At 35.6% G+C, this 21,769-nt stretch overlaps 1 protein-coding gene across 2 annotated transcripts in view; it reads right to left on the bottom strand.

Moving 5' to 3' along the window:
* Window positions 1–21,769, bottom strand: part of LOC123553720 (tripeptidyl-peptidase 2-like) — a 59,234-nt gene that overhangs the window by 9,773 nt on the left and 27,692 nt on the right. The window contains exons 12-23 of one of the 2 annotated variants that reach the window (XM_053548456.1): window positions 20,138–20,315; window positions 18,440–18,597; window positions 18,056–18,132; window positions 17,467–17,573; window positions 15,284–15,438; window positions 12,770–12,886; window positions 9,237–9,437; window positions 8,211–8,360; window positions 6,063–6,307; window positions 4,172–4,256; window positions 3,716–3,870; window positions 3,007–3,106 (exon numbers count right to left, since the gene is read on the bottom strand). In XM_053548456.1, coding sequence (XP_053404431.1) covers window positions 3,007–3,106; window positions 3,716–3,870; window positions 4,172–4,256; window positions 6,063–6,307; window positions 8,211–8,360; window positions 9,237–9,437; window positions 12,770–12,886; window positions 15,284–15,438; window positions 17,467–17,573; window positions 18,056–18,132; window positions 18,440–18,597; window positions 20,138–20,315 — 1,728 coding nt within the window. The remainder of the gene's footprint in view (window positions 1–3,006; window positions 3,107–3,715; window positions 3,871–4,171; window positions 4,257–6,062; window positions 6,308–8,210; window positions 8,361–9,236; window positions 9,438–12,769; window positions 12,887–15,283; window positions 15,439–17,466; window positions 17,574–18,055; window positions 18,133–18,439; window positions 18,598–20,137; window positions 20,316–21,769) is intronic. The other variant, XM_053548457.1, reaches the window with a different exon arrangement.

Genomic DNA, 21,769 nt, shown 5'->3' with positions numbered 1-21,769 from the left:
CTAAAACTTCACTTTTCTGAGAGGGAAGGGCAAAGTGAAATTTTATAAGGAGAAGTTATTGCTCAACTTCGCCTAAAATACAGTCCCTAGGGTATTGGGCTTGAGATTCACTCCAGCATCTAGAATGACTCTCACAAATGATAAAGTAGAAAGAACTTTTCCAAAATAGAGAATAAACAATGTTATATAAACAACAAGAGGACCATGATGGTCCTGAATCGCTCACCTATCTCCACATGACCCAGTGTTCAACTGAGTATGACATCGTTATTTCTATTATTTGACATAGTGACCTAGTTTTTGAGCACATGTGACCTAGATATCATCAAGATAAAAAATTCTGACCAATTTTCATGAAGATCCATTGAAAAATATGGCCTCTAGAGAGGTCACAAGGTTTTTCTATTATTTGACCTAATGACCTAGTTTTTGAAGGCACGTGACCCACTTTTAAACTTGACCTAGATATCATCAAGGTGCACATTCTGACCAATTTTCATGAAGATCTCGTGAAAAATATGGCCTCTAGAGAGGTCACAAGGTTTTTCTATTTTTCGACCTACTGACCTAGTTTTTGACCGCACATGACCCAGTTAAGAATCTGACCTAGATATCATCAAGCTGAACATTCTCACCAATTTTCATGATGATCCATTGAGAAATATGGCCTCTAGAGAGGTCACAAGGTTTTTTCTATTTTTAGACCTACTGACCTAGTTTTTGACCCCACGTGACCCAGTTTCGAATCTGATTTAGATATCATCAAGATGAACATTCTGACCAATATTCATGAAGATCTCATGAAAAATATGGCCTCTAGAGAGGTCACAAGATTTTTCTATTTTTAGATCTACTGACCTAGTTTTTAACCCCACGTGACCCAGTTTCGAACTTGACCTAGATATCTTCAAGGTAAACATTCTGACCAATTTTCATGAAGATCCATTGAAAAATATCGCCTCTAGAGAGGTCACAAGGTTTTCCTATTTTTAGACCTACTGACCTAGTTTTTGACTGCACATGACCCAGTTTCGAACTTGACCTAGATATCATCAAGGTGAACATTCTGACAAATTTTCATGAAGATCCATTGAGAAATATGGCCACTAGAGAGGTAACAAAGTTTTTCTATTTTTAGATCTACTGACCTAGTTTTTGATCCCACATGACCCAGTTTCGAACTTGACCTAGATATCATCAAGGTGAACATTCTGACCAATATTCATGAAGATCTCATGAAAAATATGGCCTCTAGAGAGGTCACAAGGTTTTTCTATTTTTAGATCTACTGACCTAGTTTTTAACCCCACGTGACCCAGTTTCGAACTTGACCTAGATATCATCAAGATGAACATTCTGACCAATTTTCATGAAGATGCATTGAGAAATATGGCCTCTAGAGAGGTCACAAGGTTTTTCTATTTTTAGACCTAATGACCTAGTTTTTGACCCTACGTGACCCAGTTTCGAACTTGACCTAGATATCATCAAGGTAAACATTCTGACCAATATTCATGAAGATCTCATGAAAAATATGGCCTCTAGAGAGGTCACAAGGTTTTTCTATTTTTTGACCTACTGACCTAGTTTTTGACCCCACGTGACCCAGTTTCGAACTTGACCTAGATATCATCAAGGTGAACATTCTGACCAATTTTCATGAAGATCTTGTGAAATATATGGCCTCTAGAGAGGTCACAAGGTTTTTCTATTTTTAGACCTACTGACCTAGTTTTTGATGGCACGTGACCCAGTTTCGAACCTGACCTAGATATCATCAAGATGAACATTCTGACCAACTTTCATAAAGATCCCATGAAAAATGTGACCTCTAGAGTGGTCACAAGCAAAAGTTTACGGACGGACGCACGGACGGACGACGGACACCGCGCGATCACAAAAGCTCACCTTGTCACTTTGTGACAGGTGAGCTAAAAATTACAAGCACTTGACACTGCACCTTTTACCAGTATTAAACTAGATGTGTGTCCATAGGACAAAGGTGCCCCCACTCCTGCCACTGTAACATGGTTTTATGACTCAGGTTAAATAATTTTTAAGATGTTTGCAACACAAACTTTTAGGAACCTTATGTGTATTTTTCACTTAGTTAGCCATAACTCTGGCCTAGTTGAGTAAAATCCTAAAGAGAACACTTCACAGGCTATAAAACAATCCTCTAATGTTTTATGATTCTAGGTCAAGTACATTTTAACATACATGTTTCACAAACTTTTTTTTTTTTGAGTAAGTCTGGACAAGAAGTCTGGTCTTGTGTAATGAAAAAACTTAAAAAACAAAATAAGTCAGGGGCCATAACTCCTACACGACTGAATGAATCCAGACGGGAAACCCCAGGTGAACAACTGCACATGCTGACCAACATTCCTGTAAACTTTGGTGACTCTAGGTCAAATACTTTTGGAGCTATGCAAGACACAACATTAAAATGACCAATTTTTTACTAAGTCAGGGGCCATAACTCCTACATGACTGAATGAATCCGGATGTGAAACCCCAGGTGCACAACTACACATGCTGACCAACATTCCTGTAAAGTTTTGTGACTTTATGTCAAATACTTTTGGAGTTAGGAGCGACACAACACTAAAATGACCAATTTTTACAAAGTTAGGGGCCATAACTCCTACAAAACTGAACGAATCCGGACGCGAAACACCAGGTGCACAACTACACATGCTGACCAACATTCCTGTAAAGTTTTGTGACTCTACGTCAAATACTTTTGGAGCTAGGCGCGACACATTCTCGGAAGGGCGGACGGACGGAGGATGGAAGGACAGATGGACGGACAGACAAGAGCAAATCTATATGCCGCCACCACTCATGGGGGGGGGGGGGGGGGGGGCGGGCACAAAAACTGGCAAGTAATTACATTCACTGTACTGATATAATTATTTTAAATTTTCCATACAACTGATGAGAAATGAATATGATATTTTTTCAATCCTGTCTGGTTTAACAACGCATAAGTTTTAAACAGACCTTTTCGGAGTCTAGAGCTTGCAGTCTGGCTATATACAGTGGGAGATGGTCCTCATATTGTGACCTTAGCTCTTCAAACAGTGGATGACCTATCTCCAGTCTACAAAAAACACCAATACCATGATTTATATTAAGTGAGTAAAACAAAGTCCTTATTATAATTTCTTCTTTGAATAATCTGTGTATTCATTTAAAATACAATGTCCACCAAAAACTATGTTAAAATGCTTTAACTGTTCTTCACAAACTTAATGCAAATTATACAAAGTACTATTTAAAAATCCAGAAAAAAAACTGTTTAAATCATACATTTATATTTATTTTAAACTTTATTACTATAAATAAAGGCATTAAAATTAGCGCAATGAGATATTTCAACTGTAGTACTATATATAGGATATCTGTTTGTTTCAGTGTAAGATTGAAATATCTTTAAAAAGTGAACACCAGACACAATGCTTTCACAAAGTGGCATCAACATGATTGAAAATGCAAGCTATGGTGTTCATGAGAGATCTTACAATGTAAAACAAACAAATTTTCTTTTTATTTCAAGTTTTGTTTAAATTTATTCTTTTTACAGTTTCCTACCAGTGAAAAAATGCTGTTAATATTTTTCAGATTTCATTCTTATATTTTGATAATTCACTATAAAACTTGTAATAAAAATAAAGGCACTAACATTAACAAAATCATATGCTAGACCTACTTGGATAACCAGGAGATTCTAAGATCTCTAAGTGCCTCAGTATACTCCTCCTCCTTGGTTTTGTCCTTGTTCTTCTCACCTTTATCTTTACCATTGGACTTATTATTGTTCTTCTTTGGGGCTTCTGTGATCACATACTTGAATGGTATTGCACTCTGAAATAATCATAATCTTAGCTGAAATGTTCTCTAACATGAAAGGCTGTGCCTATATGCTTCATTGGGCAGATCAATAATTACACCAATGACTTTGATTTTAAAATAAGGTTTAACTTACATAAATCTTTCACTTACATAAATCTACTAATCATAGTAACATTAGATTTGCCAAGTCAAATTCTGAAGAAAAAAATCTTCAAAAGTCACTAGCATTATTTAGATATACGAAATCAAAGTAAACAAATCAAATTATGACAAGGCAAACTCCATGGAAACCAAAGTATAATGTTTTACTTACTGCTTTTTTGGCAGGCTCATCTTTAAGAGTAGTGAGAGTTCCTGAGAGGTAGCAGCCTGGAGAAGCTGTTTTGGCCATTGGTATTCTGCAGGAAAAACAAACTGTAGGTAAAATAGACAGCTGAGATTAAAGATCTGGACAAGAAGGTTCAGTGCTTAAAACAGTTTCAAATGTGCTTCTTTTCATATTACCATGGAGGGAAGCTGTACGTGTAAACAAATTTTAAGCTACAGGACAACCTGTCCACAATATTTTTCCATTCCAGCTTCTTTTTGCTGTTGGCCTTCTTTGTGATGTACAGCTCTATGGCTGTGGCTGGGGTGCTCTGGGCTTCCGGGAAATCTACCTTTACCTTTAATCTTTGCTAGCTTTTTACTGTAAAGGAAGACCACAGATGCTCTTCAAGGTAATATTTGAGGCAGAAAAAACCACCAACATCCAGTATATTAATCAGATGGTTTCAACACATAACGCTTGAGCAAAACTTGAACCAACAAAAGTGAGAGTCAAGACATTTGTATTCAACTACCTTCAACACTTGCTTGTGAAGGCCCCTAACTTACTTATTTGTTGATAAAAAAGACTGATGACAAACTAATTACTAACAAGTCAGCCATGAAGGCCCTGTAGCTAATCTGACATACAACATATTCCAGAGTACCTAGTATCTAATTTAACATTGATTTCATTACAACAGATATTCTGACTATGTTTTATATGTTATGAAAATCAGGTAGAAAATGACGCCTCTAAAGTGTAAAGTTTTTTATCTTTTGACCAAGTGAGCTTGTGTCTGACCATGAATAACCCAGTTTCAAAACTGACGTAGAAACAAACAATCTCAGAGTTTTATGAAGATTAGGTAGAAAATGTGGCCTTTAAAGTGTAAAAAAGTGTTGTTGTTTTTTCCTATCATCTAACCTAGTGGCCTAGTTTTTGATCTCAAATAATCCAGTTTCAAACATTAAAAAGACTTCACACAGAAAAGAATTGGACAAAGTTTTGTAAAGATAAGGTAGACTGTAACATCTACTAAGTTAACAAGGTTTTCCAATTAAATAACCAAGTAACCAATTTCTGATCCCAAATGAACCAGTACATGCTCTATCAAACCGAGCTACGCTGCCCTGTGTGACCTGTGTCGTGTAAGTTTACCTGTAGTTATAAAATTATAGTTACTTCCACAATATAACTGTTGACAACAAAATGATGGTGACAATGATGACATACAGTGTCAAAGGTGTGTGTGAGTGTGGTGGGAGTGGGGGATGGAGGTCACAATTATTGCTCATCTTGAGCACTCTGCCTTCAGGTAAGCAAAAAACATGCAAACAGTAATTGTAAAAGACAATGAACGTTAGTATCATTAATCACTTTTTTCAAGAATTTATTCTTTTTTGGGATTTAAAGAAAACTAAAGCTGCTTTTGAGAAAAGCGCATGTCTCCCACAACTGCCTAATCATTTAATGATTCAAAGTGGTTTGGTGGTTTCAATCAGTAATTTTTGGGAGGTCTGGTTGGTTTGGATGAGTGGTTTCAATCAGTAATTCAAGGGCAATAGTTCGGAAGTGCCTGGGCCGATTTGGCTAGTTATCAAACTTGGCCGCGGACTTATTGGCAAACACATTTTGTTCAAGTTTGGTGAAGATCAGATGAGAAATGTTTGAGTGCGGACAAGCTTTGTGACAGACAGGCAAACAGACAGGAGTAAATCAATATGTCTCCCACACCACTGTGTGGTGGGAGACATAATAATTATCTTGCATTGATAGGCTTGTGTCAAGAAGATCATTACTATCTATATAATTCTTTGCATTTATCCAGCAAGAATTCAGGAAATAAAGAACAACTTGCAATAGCAAGAAGGTCAAATAAAATATTGTTACATACTTGTCATCTGGTAAAGGAGCTGTAAACATAGGGAAGAGTTCTGTCTTTTTCAGTGATGTGGAATTCAGTTTTTTACCACAGACAAGAGCTGCTTGCCAGCTACCATACAGGTCAAAGTTGAGCGGATTTGACAGCTTGTGTTGTATTAACAATATCACAGATTTCAGTTTATCCAGCATTGATTTCTTATCATGTCTAACTTGCACTAGCACCGTATAATCTCCCTTCTCAAGTTTGACATTATACTGAAAATAAAAACATAAATATTTTAAGGATATGTTTGTTAGGTTGATATGTGTTTAACACAAGATATAACCAGTACTTCAGCTAGACCATAGTGGGCAGTTAATCTAACCAGAGTCCCTAGATTCAATAAAAATAATAAAGTGTGTGAGCTAAAGTTATTTAACTTTCATGGTCTGTTCCAAACAGCTATTTCACAGGGACTTATGTTGGTAGGTATCACATTTTAAAGATAATTTTTTCTACATTGTTGGGGTTTAATTTGTAATATGTGATATATATTTTGCTGAAAAAAACAGGGACAGGAAGTATGTGTTTTTTTTTTTTTTTAATTCTAATCTCTTTTAAGTAAGCTTACACCTGGGCAGAAGGGTCATAATCCTAATTTTTTCACCTTGCTTCCTGTTTTCCAACAAAAACCATAATTCTCCAACTTTTCAAAACTTTTCAATTTTTAGACTTTTTTCCTTGTTGCACTATTATTGTGACTTGGTTGATAATTACTGAGGACAGCCAAACATGTTTACAATGTAAATCAAAGCGTAACTGACTGTTGTGTATTATACAGGTGTGACACACGTAGCTGGAGTAGATAGTTGCTTTTCACAGACGGTTTTGATAACATGATAAATTGTTTGATTGTTAAGGGATTAGACCAGCAGGGCTTTTTCCATCTATCTCACAAGGCCGAATATTGGCCCATTCCCAGTGCAATTTATACTAACTTGAAGCAAAAAATTCCCAATCACAAGAAAAAATTCCCAACTGAAATGAATTTTTGATTATTCAAAGAAAAGTTTTGTTCGGTAATGAAATCAAACAAATAATTGTTGGAAAAACCAACCCTATTTTTGGTACATGATTGTTGTCTGCACCTTGGTAAAAATCTAATAATGATTCTGCTAGATAATAGTATCTTTCGTATGTAAAAACCTTTAAAAACACATAAATACATCAACATTCATTGTATAAAGTACCAAAACCTTGTCAACAGATAGTTCTTACACCATTAAAATCAAATGTCACATATTTTTGCGACCTGATTTTTTCACCCGAACACAAACACACTCTACCTTTGTGTACAATATAGTTGTAATTGTCATGAAAATGTTCTAGGTAAGTGTAAACAAAAGTTTGAATATGACAAATTAAAAGTTATTCTATTTTTGCAAGGACTGTCATGAAAAAATCCTGAAAAATAAATTCTGTAATTTTCACTAAGGGATACTTTAAATCTGTTATTCATTTGAATGTCTACCAATAAAACGTAAAAATTAATGTGCTACTTCTTAAAAGTCGTTAAAATACAATGTTGTATCCTTTAAAGTTTTTTGAAGTGTATATATTTAAAGGTAGAATAGAAAATTTTGGACTTTGTCTCTAAATTGTGCGTTTGCGCGCTTGATTCGTGTCAATAAAAATCCTCCAGTTTTGAAACCCCAACTCCAGGTGAAAAATAGCAAACTTCTAGTTTTGGGATTCTGAACTTATCACCTGTATGTACTTGTGGAATGTTTATCTGAAGTAGAACTTGTAACAATTCAACAGGCAGTCCTCTGGAAACTTCTTAATTTCTTTGCAAATTTAAAGTTTTTATTGCAATAATTAAAACAAGTTTGTATTTGTCAACATATTTTTGAAAATAAAATAGAGATCTATTTCGTTGTACCTTTTTTTCTACCCTAACTATTATTTACTAATTCACAACAGTAAGTGCAATGTTGGTATTCAAATTTAAAGTACTGACAGCATTTATTATGTGCAGAAAAGGTGAGTGTACAACAAATGTTATTATATTAACACATTTTTGAATAAATTATTCTATAAGTGATTAGACAGGTGAATTAACAACTAGCAACATGTACATGGAAGCATGCTGAAGAAGATTTCGGACTGATAGATTACATGTTTTTTAACCTGGTGCGGGTATGCATCCCCTGTCCCCAGCAGCTGTTTGTTGCTGTCAAACAACATCCACAGTTGACCTTCATACTCTGATTCATACAACAGGTCACTCAGCAGAGAGAGGTCAGGAGTCACTTCAGTTGATTTACTCTGAAAACAAAAACAAATATATTTCTAACCTGCTTCATTTCTGAAATCATTTTGAAAACACAATCCAAAATGAAACCTTACTTTAACATATAATCTTTTATAAATCTGTGATTACAGTATGATTGAAAACTAAAATCTCAATCTTATGTCTTAATCCAAGACAGACACCTGGGAACATATAAAAATAGCACAAGAAGTAAAAATTGTGGTGCTTTTTGAGATCTTATTTGAAGATTTTTCCATTTTTAGCAGAGTGGAACTCTTTAAGCAACTTTAAAAAGGGACAATCCAAGGAACAGACATCAGTAATTTAGTTTAATCAGTAACCAGCTCTTTCTCATGTCATCAAGCATAATCAGTTATCAGATTTTTTTCTAAATTGATTATGTTGAAACTGGCAATAATTAGTCTGATTACATCTGAATACAAATATAAATGTACATATTTCGTTTATTCAATGCTTGTACAATGGCATTGTATTTGGTATGTTCAACTGACAATAATTATCACAACAACAGTGCTGATATCCTTTCTGATATTCACAGGTGCAATATGACTATTTAGCATATCTTTGGGCTATGTGGAATAAAATTTTCTCATCCAATTTGTGTAGACATGTTTTGTTTTTTTTTAGCAGATCCTATATGAGGTCAAAAGGATTCATCTTCAACTTCCATGAAGTTTCAACTTCCATCAAGTTACCTTTGAAAAAACCTTGGACAGATGCCATCAACAATGAGTGGTCAAAACAGCTCATCTTAAGCACTTTCATGATTTCACGAGATACAAATACAATTCAAACAAAAATTGAAGACTTATTTAAATTTTACAATTTACGACTTGCTATAAATATTATAAAATTCTCCTTATACATACCACATGGAAGCCATATGTCAACTCTAGGGCATAAATCTGTCTACCCTCTGGGAGCTGATCACGAGGCCCTGCCAGACACCGTACTTTACTATCTGTAGGTCTGAGTGGTTGTGTGAGGGTTTTGAAGGACACTGATGGACTAATGTCTTCTGTTTTGAGATGAGACCTGAGTTCAAATCTGCAAACTCCATCTCCACCATGCTGAAAAAATAAATTCAGAAATGTGTTTGGTCAGCTAGCATACAAATGGTTTGTTCAGAAATGACATCTAAACAGCTAGCACTTTATGGGCACTGACTTGATATCTACCTAAAAGTAATCACCATATACATGTAAACATATTTTTCCAAACCTACAACCATCAGTCTTTCAGCAGAATAGATAATATACCCTTATAATATAACAACGTCTTCCCATAAAAAATAAAAACCTGTTTTACAATTGTAAAATATTAGTAAGATCTATAAGACTGTGTTGGAGCTAGGGGTCTGTGTCTTGCGCATGACACGTCATCTCATTATAGGGAACATTAATGCCAAGTTATTTTAAAATCCCTTCATCGATGGCACAGTTATGGACCGTACAAGAAACAGACCATGTCAACCTTTAACCTCTAAGTGTGACCTTGACCTTAGCGCTAGGGGTCTGGAATTTGTGCATGACCAGTCGTCTCATTATGGGGAACATTTATGCCAAGTAACTTTAAAATCCCTTGATGAATGGCAGAGTTATGAACTGGACAAGAAACAGACATTGTTAACCTTTGACTTCTAAGTGACCTTGACCTTGCACCTAGGGGTCTGGGTCTTCCGCATGACACATCGTCTCATTATGGAAAAAATTTATGCCAAGTTATTTCAAAATCCCTTCATTGACAGCAGATTTATTGACCGGACACGAAAAAAGACCATGTTAACCTTTGACCTCTAAGTGTGACCTTGACCTTAGAGCTATGGGTCTGGGTCTTCTGCATGACATGTCGTCTCAATATGGTTAAAATTTATGCAAAGTTATTTCAAAATCCCTTCATGGATGGCAGAGTTATGGACCGGACGCTGTTAACTTTTGACCTCTAAGTGTGACCTTGAGCTAGGGGTCTGGGTCTTCCAATCCATGCATCCTTTCAAAAGCTATCAAATGGACATCAACATTTTGCAAACTTTTACGTCAGCAAAATGCTACAATTCTGCCAAAAATTGGTGGATTATCACTAAAATTGAAGCTGACCAGTATTTTATGACTATATATCCATGTACTTAAAATGAGTTCATTAATGTAGAATTACTGAACCGACAACCAAATTTTAAGTAAAAAGACATGCCATAATTAAGCAAAATTTCTGGATTATAACCCCAATCATCCTTGACCTGTATGTTATGATAACTTAATCCACCCATCCTTTCATGGGTTATCATACATGTAGGTGTAAGGACAGACAGATAAATGAATGTTTTATCAAAATATCAAATATTAAACAAGAGGACCATGATGGTCCTGAATCGCTCACCTCTTCCCACATGACCCAGTTTTGAGTATGACGTCGTTTTTTCTATTATTTGACATAGTGACCTAGTTTTTGAACTCATGTGACCCAGTTTTGAAATCGACCTAGATATTATTAAGATAAAAATTCTGACCAATTTTCATGAAGATCCATTGAAAAATTTGGTCTCTAGTGAGGTCACAAGGTTTTTCTATTATTTGACCTATTGACCTAGTTTTCGAAGGTACGTGACCCTGTTTTAAACTTTACCTAGATATCATCAAGGTGAACATTCTCACTAATTTTCATGAAGATCTCATGAAAAATATGGCCTCTAGAGAGGTCACAAGGTTTTTCTATTTTTATACAAACTGGCCTAGTTTTTGACCGCAGGTGACCCAGTTTCGAAACTGACCTAGATATCATCAAGGTGAACATTCAGATCAATTTTCATGAAGATCCATTGAAAAATATGGCCTCTAGAGAGGTCAAAAGATTTTAATAATTTTAGACCTACTGACCTAGTTTTTGACCGCAGCTGACCCAGTTTCAAACTTGACCTAGATATCATCAAGATGAACATTCAGACCAACTTTCATACAGATCCCATGAAAAGTATGGCCTCTAGAGAGGTCGCAAGGTTTTTTTATTATTTGACCTACTGACCTAGTTTTTTAGGGCAAGTGACCAAGTTTCAAACTTGACCTAGATATCATCAAGGTGAACATTCTGACCAATTTTTATGGAGATCCATTCACAAGTATGGCCTCTAGAAAGGTCACAAGGTTTTTCTATTTTTAGACCTACTGACCTAGTTTTTGACCGCACATGACCCTGTTTCGAACTTGATCTAGATATCATCAAGGTGAACATTCAGACAAATTTTCATACAGATCCCATGAAAAATATGGCCTTTAGAGAGGTCACAAGGTTTTTCTATTATTTGACCTACTGACCTAGTTTTGAAGGCACGTGACCCATTTTCGAACCTGACCTAGATATCATCAAGATGAACATTCAGACCAACTTTCATACAGATCCCATGAAAAATATGGCCTCTAGAGAGGTCACAAGGTTTTTCTATTATTTGACCTACTGACCTAGTTTTTGATGGCACGTGACCCGCTTTCGAACTTGACCTAGATATCATCAAGGTGAACATTCTGACCAATTTTCATGAAGATCTCATGAAATATATGGCCTCTAGCGAGGTCACAAGGTTTTTCTATTTTTAGACCTACTGACCTAGTTTTTGACCGCACGTGACCCAGTTTCGAACTTGACTTAGACATCATCAAGATGAACATTCAGACCAACTTTCATACAGATCCCATGAAAAATACGGCCTTTAGAGAGGTCACAAGGTTTTTCTATTATTTGACCTACTGACCTAGTTTTAGATGGCACATGACCCAGTTTCGAACTTGACCTAGATATCATCAAGGTGAACGTTCTGACCAATTTTCATGAAGATGTTGTGAAATATATGGCCTCTAGAGAGGTCACAAGGTTTTTCTATTTTTAGACCTACTGACCTAGTTTTTGAAGGCACGTGACCCAGTTTCGAACTTGACCTAGATATCATCAAGGTGAACATTCTGACCAATTTTCATGAAGATCTTGTGAAATATATGGCCTCTAGAGAGGTCACAAAGTTTTTCTATTTTTAGACCTACTGACCTAGTTTTTGACGGCACGTGACCCAGTTTCAAACTTGACCTAGATATCATCAAGGTGAACATTCTGACCAATTTTCATGAAGATCTTTTGAAATATATGGCCTCTAGAGAGGTCACAAGGTTTTTCTATTTTTAGATCTACTGACCTAGTTTTTGAAGGCACGTGACCCAGTTTCAAACTTGACCTAGATATCATCAAGATGAACATTCTGACCAAATTTCATAAAGATCCCATGAAAAATGTGACCTCTAGAGTGGTCACAAGCAAAAGTTTACGGACGCACGCACGCACGGACGGACGACGGACACCGCGCGATCACAAAAGCTCACCTTGTCACTTTGTGACAGGTGAGCTAAAAAGAAGTACTCACAACAGTGATTTGTCTTGAAGATGGTTTAACGCCATGGAATGTAACACTATAGTCTAGATTAACATCGCCTATATTTGCCCACCATTTAGCTATACATACTTCTATTGTCCGATCACCCTGAAATGTAGATACATTCTCTGCTACAACCACATCTTCACGTAGATATACATAATCACGATGTAAGACTTCACATCAGTTGTACAGATAGATAAAAAATAAAATCTAGATCCAAAACCAAAACATACCATGAATAAATAAAAATTTATGCGTAAACTGTCAGAATTGATAGCATTCTAATCAATTAAATATTGCAAAAACAAGAGGGTCATAATGACCCTATATCGCTCACTAGTTAATCTTGACCTTGGAATCAACAAGATAAACATTCTGAGCAAGTTTCATGAAGACAGGGTCATAAATATGGCCTCTAGAGTGTTAACAAGTTTTTCCTTTGATTTGAGTGTATGACCTAGTTCTTGACCCCATATGACCCAGTTTCGAACTTGGCCTAGAGATCATCAAGACACAAGAGAAAATTTTGCCCATTTCAGGGGCAGTAACTCTAGAACCCATGATGGAATCCAGCCGGTTTTCGAAAGGAACTGAGATCTTATTGTGACTTAAATTGTGTGCAAGTGTAATTAAAATCAAATGTAAAATGTCACTTCTATCGTGTTAACAAAGGAAAAATTAACAAATTTTGGCTCTTTCAGGGGTCAATCAGGGGCTGTAACTCCAGAACCTATGATTGGACCTGATGGATTCATCATGGAATCTAAGATCTATTGTTGTTAAAGATATTTTGAAAGTTTGTATCAAATCAAACCATAAATGAAATCTCTATATGGCTGCAAAAGCCAAAATTGCAAATTTTGGCCCTTCAAGGGGCCATAAATCTTGAACCCATGATGAGATCTGGCCAATTTTCGATAGGAACCAACACATTATGCCAATACAAGTTGTGTGCAAGTTTGATTAAAATCTACTGCAAAATGTGGTCTCTATCATATTCACAAAAAATTGTGGATGGACGATGACAGATGATACCAAAATTTACCTTGTCACCACCTGACAGGTAAGCTAAACAAAAGCTGTCCGTAAGACAGCGCGCTCAACTTTTCTCAGTGCTTGACTCTGAATTAGAGCTTTGCCAGTAAAAAAAATTCCAAGTTAAAAAGGGACATAATTCTGTCAAAATTCAATCAGAGTTATGGGGATTGTTTCTCCTGGTGTAGACTTTGATGGTAAATAAGTATTTTAAGTTTCAAGTCAAAAGCTTTGATAGTAACAGAGATATTTGACTTTATCAAAAAATTTAACAAAAAATTCTAAGTTAAAAAGGGGCATAATTCTGTCAAAATTCAATCAGTGTTGTGGGGATTGTTTCTCCTGGTGTAGATTTTGATGGTAAATAAGTATTTTAAGTTTCAAGTCAATAGCTTTGACAGTAACAGAGATATTTGACTTTATCAAAAACTTTAACCAAAAATTCTAAGTTAAAAAGGGGCATAATTCTGTCAAAATTCAAACCAGAGTTATGGGGATTGTTTCTCCTGGTGTAGACTTTGATAGTAAATAACTATTTTAAGTTTCAAGTCAATAGCTTTGATAGTAACAGAGATATTTGACTTTATCAAAAACTTTAACCAACGCCGATGCCGGGGCTAGTGCAATATCTCTACATTTTCTTCGAAAAGTCGAGCTAAAAATCAAGTTTAAATATCAGTAGTAAACTTGATCATCATTTTTTGATTATTTAAGTTTTGAAAACAAAGAATTTAATCAAATCATTAATCATACAAAACCTGATGTTCCAAATTGCAAAACTACCTTAAATACCTGTCCATCATTATTTGTTCGTATGTGAAATGAATGGTCTGTAACGTTTACGTTATATCAGCCAATTTCAAAGTAAACTTCTTCAATTTACCTTGATGAACCTCTGACTTAATCTTTTAAAAGAAACTGAACATGTACAGACAGTTCTTAATTCATTCATTTATTTTGTAGGGTTTAACTTCACACCAACACAATGGCAGGTCATATGACTACTTTTCAGATTTTGATGGTGTAGGAAGGTGCCAGGTTCCCCTCCTAGTGTTATTACATGCATGGGTGGGTAACTGGGTAGAACCACCAACCTTCTGTAAGTCAGCTGGACAGCTTCCTCACATGAAAAAAATTCTATACCCTAGGCAAGGTTTCAGACCCACAGCTCCAAGGGCAAGTGATTTTTCAAGTCAGTGAACTTAGCCACTTGGACTCGAAGGCCCCTACAGACAGTTCTAGATCAACCTGTAGATAAACCTGAAGCAGACAGAACAATCAAATGATCAATCACCACGACTAAAGAAAAACATGCTTCCAATCCACTGTGGTGACTCAACAGAATTAGGAACTAGATCAGTAACAGGTGCTTGATTATTCCAACTACACTGATTACTGAACAGCATTCTGGAAGTCATACTTCTGTTCTCAAACCATGAAGGGGAATAACTTTGTATTTCCACTTACCACAACAGGAAAAGCCTGAGTTGTCTCCCCTCTATCAGATATATTGACAAATTTTTCAAACTCGTACTTTTTATACTGATATTGAGGTATCAACTGTATTGTATGTAATAACATACGGCAGCTCTTCTCTGTGTCTTTTGACTTCACTCGTAACACTGGAATTTAAGCTTTTGGAAATGAAAAATTGTACAAAATGACAAAAATTTAATACCAAGAAAGAATATTTCAGTCAGAAGTTTTTTACTGGTAAAACACTTATTCAGTATATTCATAATGCATGCCTAATCCACACATAGGTGTGGTCCAACATGAAACATTGCCTTCTTAACCCTTTCCCACATCGATACCTTTATCACCGTATCTATCGATTACCGAACAGAAACGTATTGACCCGAGTCTATCGGTTCCCCGATAGAAACGTATTATACCGATTAACGGCCATTTGAACAGAATCATTTTATCCCGTGTCTCATAATCAATCGCTTTATTTTCGTTCTTTTCCTAAAGAAACAATTTCCGGATGTTTACTAACTCAAAATATGGGATTTCGTCATCATTATTTACGTACAAGATCATGTGGTTACTATTTAAATTTATCGAGTACTTTGCAAAGAAAGACACCGCGGTATTTTCCTACATGTGCACGACGCTACGTCATGGAAAATTACTGAGAAAACTGCTTGCAACTGGCTGGTTCGCGGGCTTTCCTCGTTCTAAAAATAACAACCATTTAACATCAAAGTATTTTTAAATGTGTTAGGTCATGAAGGTCACGCGTGATACATGCAGATTTCCCCTAAACAACAATTTGTGTATACGATGGCTTGGAATTTATGGCCTTACATAACGGGAAGTGTTAATCAGAACAGAAGGACCGCGGCTTTCAAATATTTTATGACACCCCAAGAGTTAATTGCAGCGGAAGTCACCCGTGATGTACCGACGTTTGATCATCAAAATATTACGTAATATTATCTTAAAGATATTTTAATTTTTAGCACAAGAATATTGTAGTCGGTTACGAGTCTCGATCTCAGCGATCTTTTTGCACTTTCAGAAATTTCACGATCCGTTATTTTTGTAGTGTTATTCAGTTTGATGGTGTTTTTTTTTATATAAATACTTACCGATTCCGATTCGGAAGATAAGTCTATTGACTATAAATCAAACTTTCAAACATCAAAATGAAATTGTATATGAATTTCAATGTGAAAGTAATCCAAAACAGAATTTTATGCCTAAAAAAATATATTCCCGTACTTTAACACTTTATATCTTCGAAACTCAAAGAGAAACTACAATAAATTTTGTATCATCGGAAAGAGAATTTAAATTGCTATAAACTTTATATTGACAAAAATAATGTCAAACTTACAGAAAATATTAAAATAATGACATTTTTAACATAAGTGTGTGTAATCACAAAATAATGCCAACACCTCTGTTCAGATAAGACAGTCACCTTTATCAGCCATATACCGATTATTGATTATCACTTATCAGTGTTATGTAAAAGAGGTTACTCTGGCTTCTGTTCTGTGTGGTAAAGGGTTAAAACATTTGACCTATTCTTCACGTTACCTACTGTGCCATTAAAGTGCTAAGAATCCAATGTGTAAGTCAATCATGCAAGAGTTCTGACATTCTCCTTCATGAGGATTATGGTTAATTTCTGGCAGTCTCGCACTTGCATACATTAAATACAGTTGGTGTTTTGCTTTAATGTAACTTATTTTCCTTGTTTTGAACCAATTTTAAGATAAATTGGAACTTCTAAGAGCAGCTGTAAATCATCTCCTAATTTCACAAGTATATTATCATATACTGATCAGTCACTCCGCAAAAATACAGTATGTATTTCAACACAACAGGTATATAATTTTTGTCAATTATATATATAGTAATTTATCGCATCAACGTTTCGGTTAACGCCTTCATCAGGATAATTCAAATATAAATATAAACAACGGACGAGACGTAAAAATGGCAACGTAACATCAAAAATGGTGGGAAAATGCTAAGTACAATATCAAAATGCATATACATAGTACATATAAATATCTGTAAGGTACTATCCCGAATATGAAAATACCAAAAATCAAATTTCCTGTAGCTTTCTTTTTACTCTGCAGGAATTTTTTTTTTCAAACACCTTAAGTTGAACCAATCTGCACGATATATACCTGCAACACTAGCTCCAGATGGTACATGTAAAAAATGTCTTCTAATCTGTCCAGGTTTAAAACTCATATCCTTATATTGTACTTCGTGGTTCATGGTATCTGACACTCTGTAATGCAACGACTTCACATAAGGCAATGAAACATACAGAGCAGGTAATCCTTTTTCTTTGAAAAAGAACAGTTTAACAACAGTGTGTAAGTATGAGACCACAAACTTATAGCAGAGAATGTTAGTTTTCATGCAGACTAACATATATGGTAAGTACATGAAAATAAATACATAAGGCATTAAGTCCATATTTCTTTCATCCATGTGTAATATTTATTCATGTTTCCACGGTAACATCATTAGAAAGACAGGGATACAACAGCACAAAAATTCAAGGGAATAGAGGATATTTGTTTGTTTCAGTTTAAGATTGAAATTTCTCTTCTGGTGTAGGAAAGTGAGAGGAAATAAAGAAGTTATTTTGCACCTATTTTCAACAGCAGAGTCATCTGTCCAACTTAAGCTGCATTATATGTGCCTTTCATGATATAATATGGTGTAATATAAATACGATATACCCTAGGTCCATGAATCACTTACTTTGCAGGTACAACAACTGTAACTGGTATTCTGAACACAGGTCCTTTCTCTACACAGGTCACATCATAGGCACAAACCTTTAATATAGCATTGCTGAAATTCTCATCTTTAGAAATACACGGTAAAATTTCAACAGCTGGGAAGTACGCTTGACTTTTATGAAACATAAACATCAGGAAAGAGACAAAATTACTTTTACCAGTGACAAGGAAAACAATAATGAATATGAAACTGCAGCAGATAAAATTGAAACTTTTAATGCAACTCCCAGACCTTACTGTCTGGCTTGTAACATGTACCTAGTCTGCTCTGGTTGTAAACAAGAGTTAAACTGAAAGTAGAATTCTGAAACATTGTGTTTACTTGAAAAAAGTGTAAACATACTTCTGTGTAATGAACACCTTCTGGAAGACCCCGAGGATCCACTTTAACAGAAACTGAGCGAGTGGTGTTCATCAACTCAAGATGTGATGGACACTGCACATAGGAAGCATCACAGGTGAGATTAAGTTGCATACAAAATGAGATCTTTTCTTCCTTCTCTGCAAAAATACAGTATTTAACAATTGCAAACATGGAAACAGAAACTGACACATAAAAGATGAAATACCTAAGATACATAGCTTTTTCTTCTGAATTTACAGCCTGATCCAACTTGTTTTATCCACCTTTCCCTAATTTCTCATTAAAAGTAAAACAATACTACTGATATTATATACCATTCTAATATTTTATTTATTTGTTGGATTTAATGTCGCACCGACACATGATAGGTCATATGGCGACTTTCCAGCTTTATTGGTGGAGGAAGACCCCAGGTGCCCCTCCGTGCATTATTTCTCCACGAGTGGACACCTGGGTATACCATTCTAAAGAACTTCACAAGTGGAAATAGGATTTTTTGCATTCTACAATATCCTCATTAGTTTTGAATTTATTGTAAAAAGATTATTTTGATGGGGATGTTTTCCAATGGATTCATCCATTTTTGACATGTGTCCATTGGACACAGGTGCCTCACTTCCTGTCACTGTACATGGTGGCATGACTCTAGGTGAAATATTTTTTAAGATATATGCGGCAAAAACTTTTAAGCACTTTATGTGTATTTTTTGCTTAGTCAAGGACCTTACCCTAGTCTGGCTAAGTGAAATCCCAAACAGAACACCTAGTCAAAAATTTGCATACTGTATAAAAATCCTCAAAAGTTTTAAGACTGTAGGTCATGTACATTGTAAGACACATGGGAAACGAACTTTTATGCCCTTAATGCAAATTTTTGGATCAGTCAAGGGCCATAACTCCTGTCTTGCAGCATGGAATTTAAAACAAAACAGGTGTATAAATTCACATGCTGAAAAATATTCCTGTATGTTTTTATGACTATTAGTCAAATATTTTCAAGATACATGCAGCACAATCTTTTAAGCACTTTATGTGTATTTTCACTAAGTCAAGGACCACAACTCTAGTCTGGCTGAGTGATATCCAAAAAAAGATCACCAGGTGCGTAACTTCACAAGCTATATAATAATTCTATAATGTTTTTTGTCTCTAAGTCAAATACTTTTTGAGATACATGTGACACAAACTTATGCATTATTTTACAATCAAGGGCCATAACTCTGATCAGCAGAAATCCTAAACAAAACCCCAGGTGCACAACTTTACATGCTGAATTATATCCCAATGATGTTCAAGTATTATAGTTTTAAGACATATTTGACACAAACTTTTATGCCCTTCTATGCCTATTTTTCTCTAAGTAAGGGGTTTGCCCTTTCAGCTCCATTTGTGACCTTGATCTTTGACCCATCAACCTGGTTCTGCATATCATCTCATCATCACCTACCTATATCCAAAGTTTAAAGTCTATACCTTGGATGGTTATGCTCTGGATGAGAAATATGATGGACAAACATATGGATGGACAGATGCATGCACCATAAAATAATACGCCTGTTATTTCAAACTGGGTGTATAAAAATATGAAAATGATGTCTTGATTTTAAATAATTAAAAAAAAACCCCAAAAACAGTTAAACCTGTCTGATATATATTTCAGGTATTTCCTAGTCCTACCTGTAATTCCCTCATACTGTACAGGTTCTATAGAAACAGCTACAACTAAAGGCTTTTCTAATTCCAGCGGCTCTCGTATATAAATTCCACGACCATTCCCAGAGCAGCTTATATTGAACTCAGTTTTACTTTCTGCAGATTTACAGTGTCCTAGTAAATACTCATAGGCTTTCTCTACCTGTAATATACATTAAATGACTATCACAATATATCTGTAGTCCTATAACACACGACAAAAGTCTGTTATAATACAACTGTAATATAAATTACATGACTAACATAATATCTGGGAAATAGCCGATCATAAATGATATTTGCTTGCTTTTTATACACAACAGCTACAACAACATTTGAGCTTCACTGACGCAGATAAATCTGTGGCCATCTCAAATCATATAAACCTAAATTCACCATCATATCATTCCCAAGATAAACTAGAGCTGTCACAGGAGTGACAAACTATACCCCCACAATACGACGTCACAGAAGTAAGCCAATGTCAAAGTCAAACCCCAAAATCAATAGGGGTCATCTGCTGGTCATGATCAACCTCCCTTTTTAAGTTATTCTAGGCCCAAGTGTTCTCAAGTTATCGTCCAGAAATGATTTAACTGTTTCCAGTCACTGTGACCTTTGACCTATTGACCTCAAAATCAATAGGGGTCATCTGCTGGTCAAGACCAACCTTCCTATCAACTTTCATGATCCTAGGTCAAAGCCTTCTAAAGTTATCATCTGGAAATGGTTTAAATGTTCCAGGTAACTGTGACCTTGACCTTTGACCTACTGACCTCAAAATCAGTAGGGGTCATCTACTAGTGATCAATCTCCCTTTCAACTTCCATAATCATAGGCTAAAGCGTTCTCGAGTTATCATCCAGAAACCCTTTAAGTGTTCAAGGTCATTGTGACCTCAACCCTTGACCTTCTGACCACAAGGTCGAACAGGACCTGTATTTTATGATGTTGCCCCTGTGTACCAAAATTTATGATCCTAGGCCAAAGCATTCTCAATTTATCATCCGGAAACTGTTTAACTGTTCCGGGTCATTGTGACCTTGACATTTGACCTACTGACCTCAAAGTCGAATTTGACCTGTATTTAATGATGTTACACCTGTTTACCAAAATTTATGATCCTTAGCCCAATCGTTCTCAAGTTATCATCTGGAAACCATTTAACTGTTCCGAGTCATTGTGACCTTGAACTTTGACCTACTGACCTCAAAGTCGAACTTGACCTGTATTTTATGTTACATCTTTGTACCAAAAATTATTTAAATCTGTCAAGCCTTTCACCAGTTATTGTCCAGAAACCATGGAAACCAACGGACCGATAGACTGAACGACAGACACACGGTTTGTAAAATGCAAATTGTTTCAACAGCAGGTTAACACAATTTTAAATTGTCCCCAACCCTGCCTTAAATCAACAGAAAGTTCTGTAACTGCAGTTTCACATGGTAAATACAAATCTGAATGCCTCTGTCAATATGCAATTGAGGTACATGAGTATACACAAAGTGCATTTCATTTGAAGTGGATTATCTCATTTAGTATAATTTTTGGTGTGATTATCAGACAAAATTTACATTTGATGTGGGTAATTTTTAAAATATATTCTGAGCCCTT

This window comes from Mercenaria mercenaria, chromosome 7 (assembly GCF_021730395.1).
Source record: "Mercenaria mercenaria strain notata chromosome 7, MADL_Memer_1, whole genome shotgun sequence".
NCBI lineage: Eukaryota > Metazoa > Mollusca > Bivalvia > Venerida > Veneridae > Mercenaria > Mercenaria mercenaria.
Note: the sequence above shows the minus strand (reverse complement) of the source record. Positions and strands in the feature narration are given on the sequence as shown.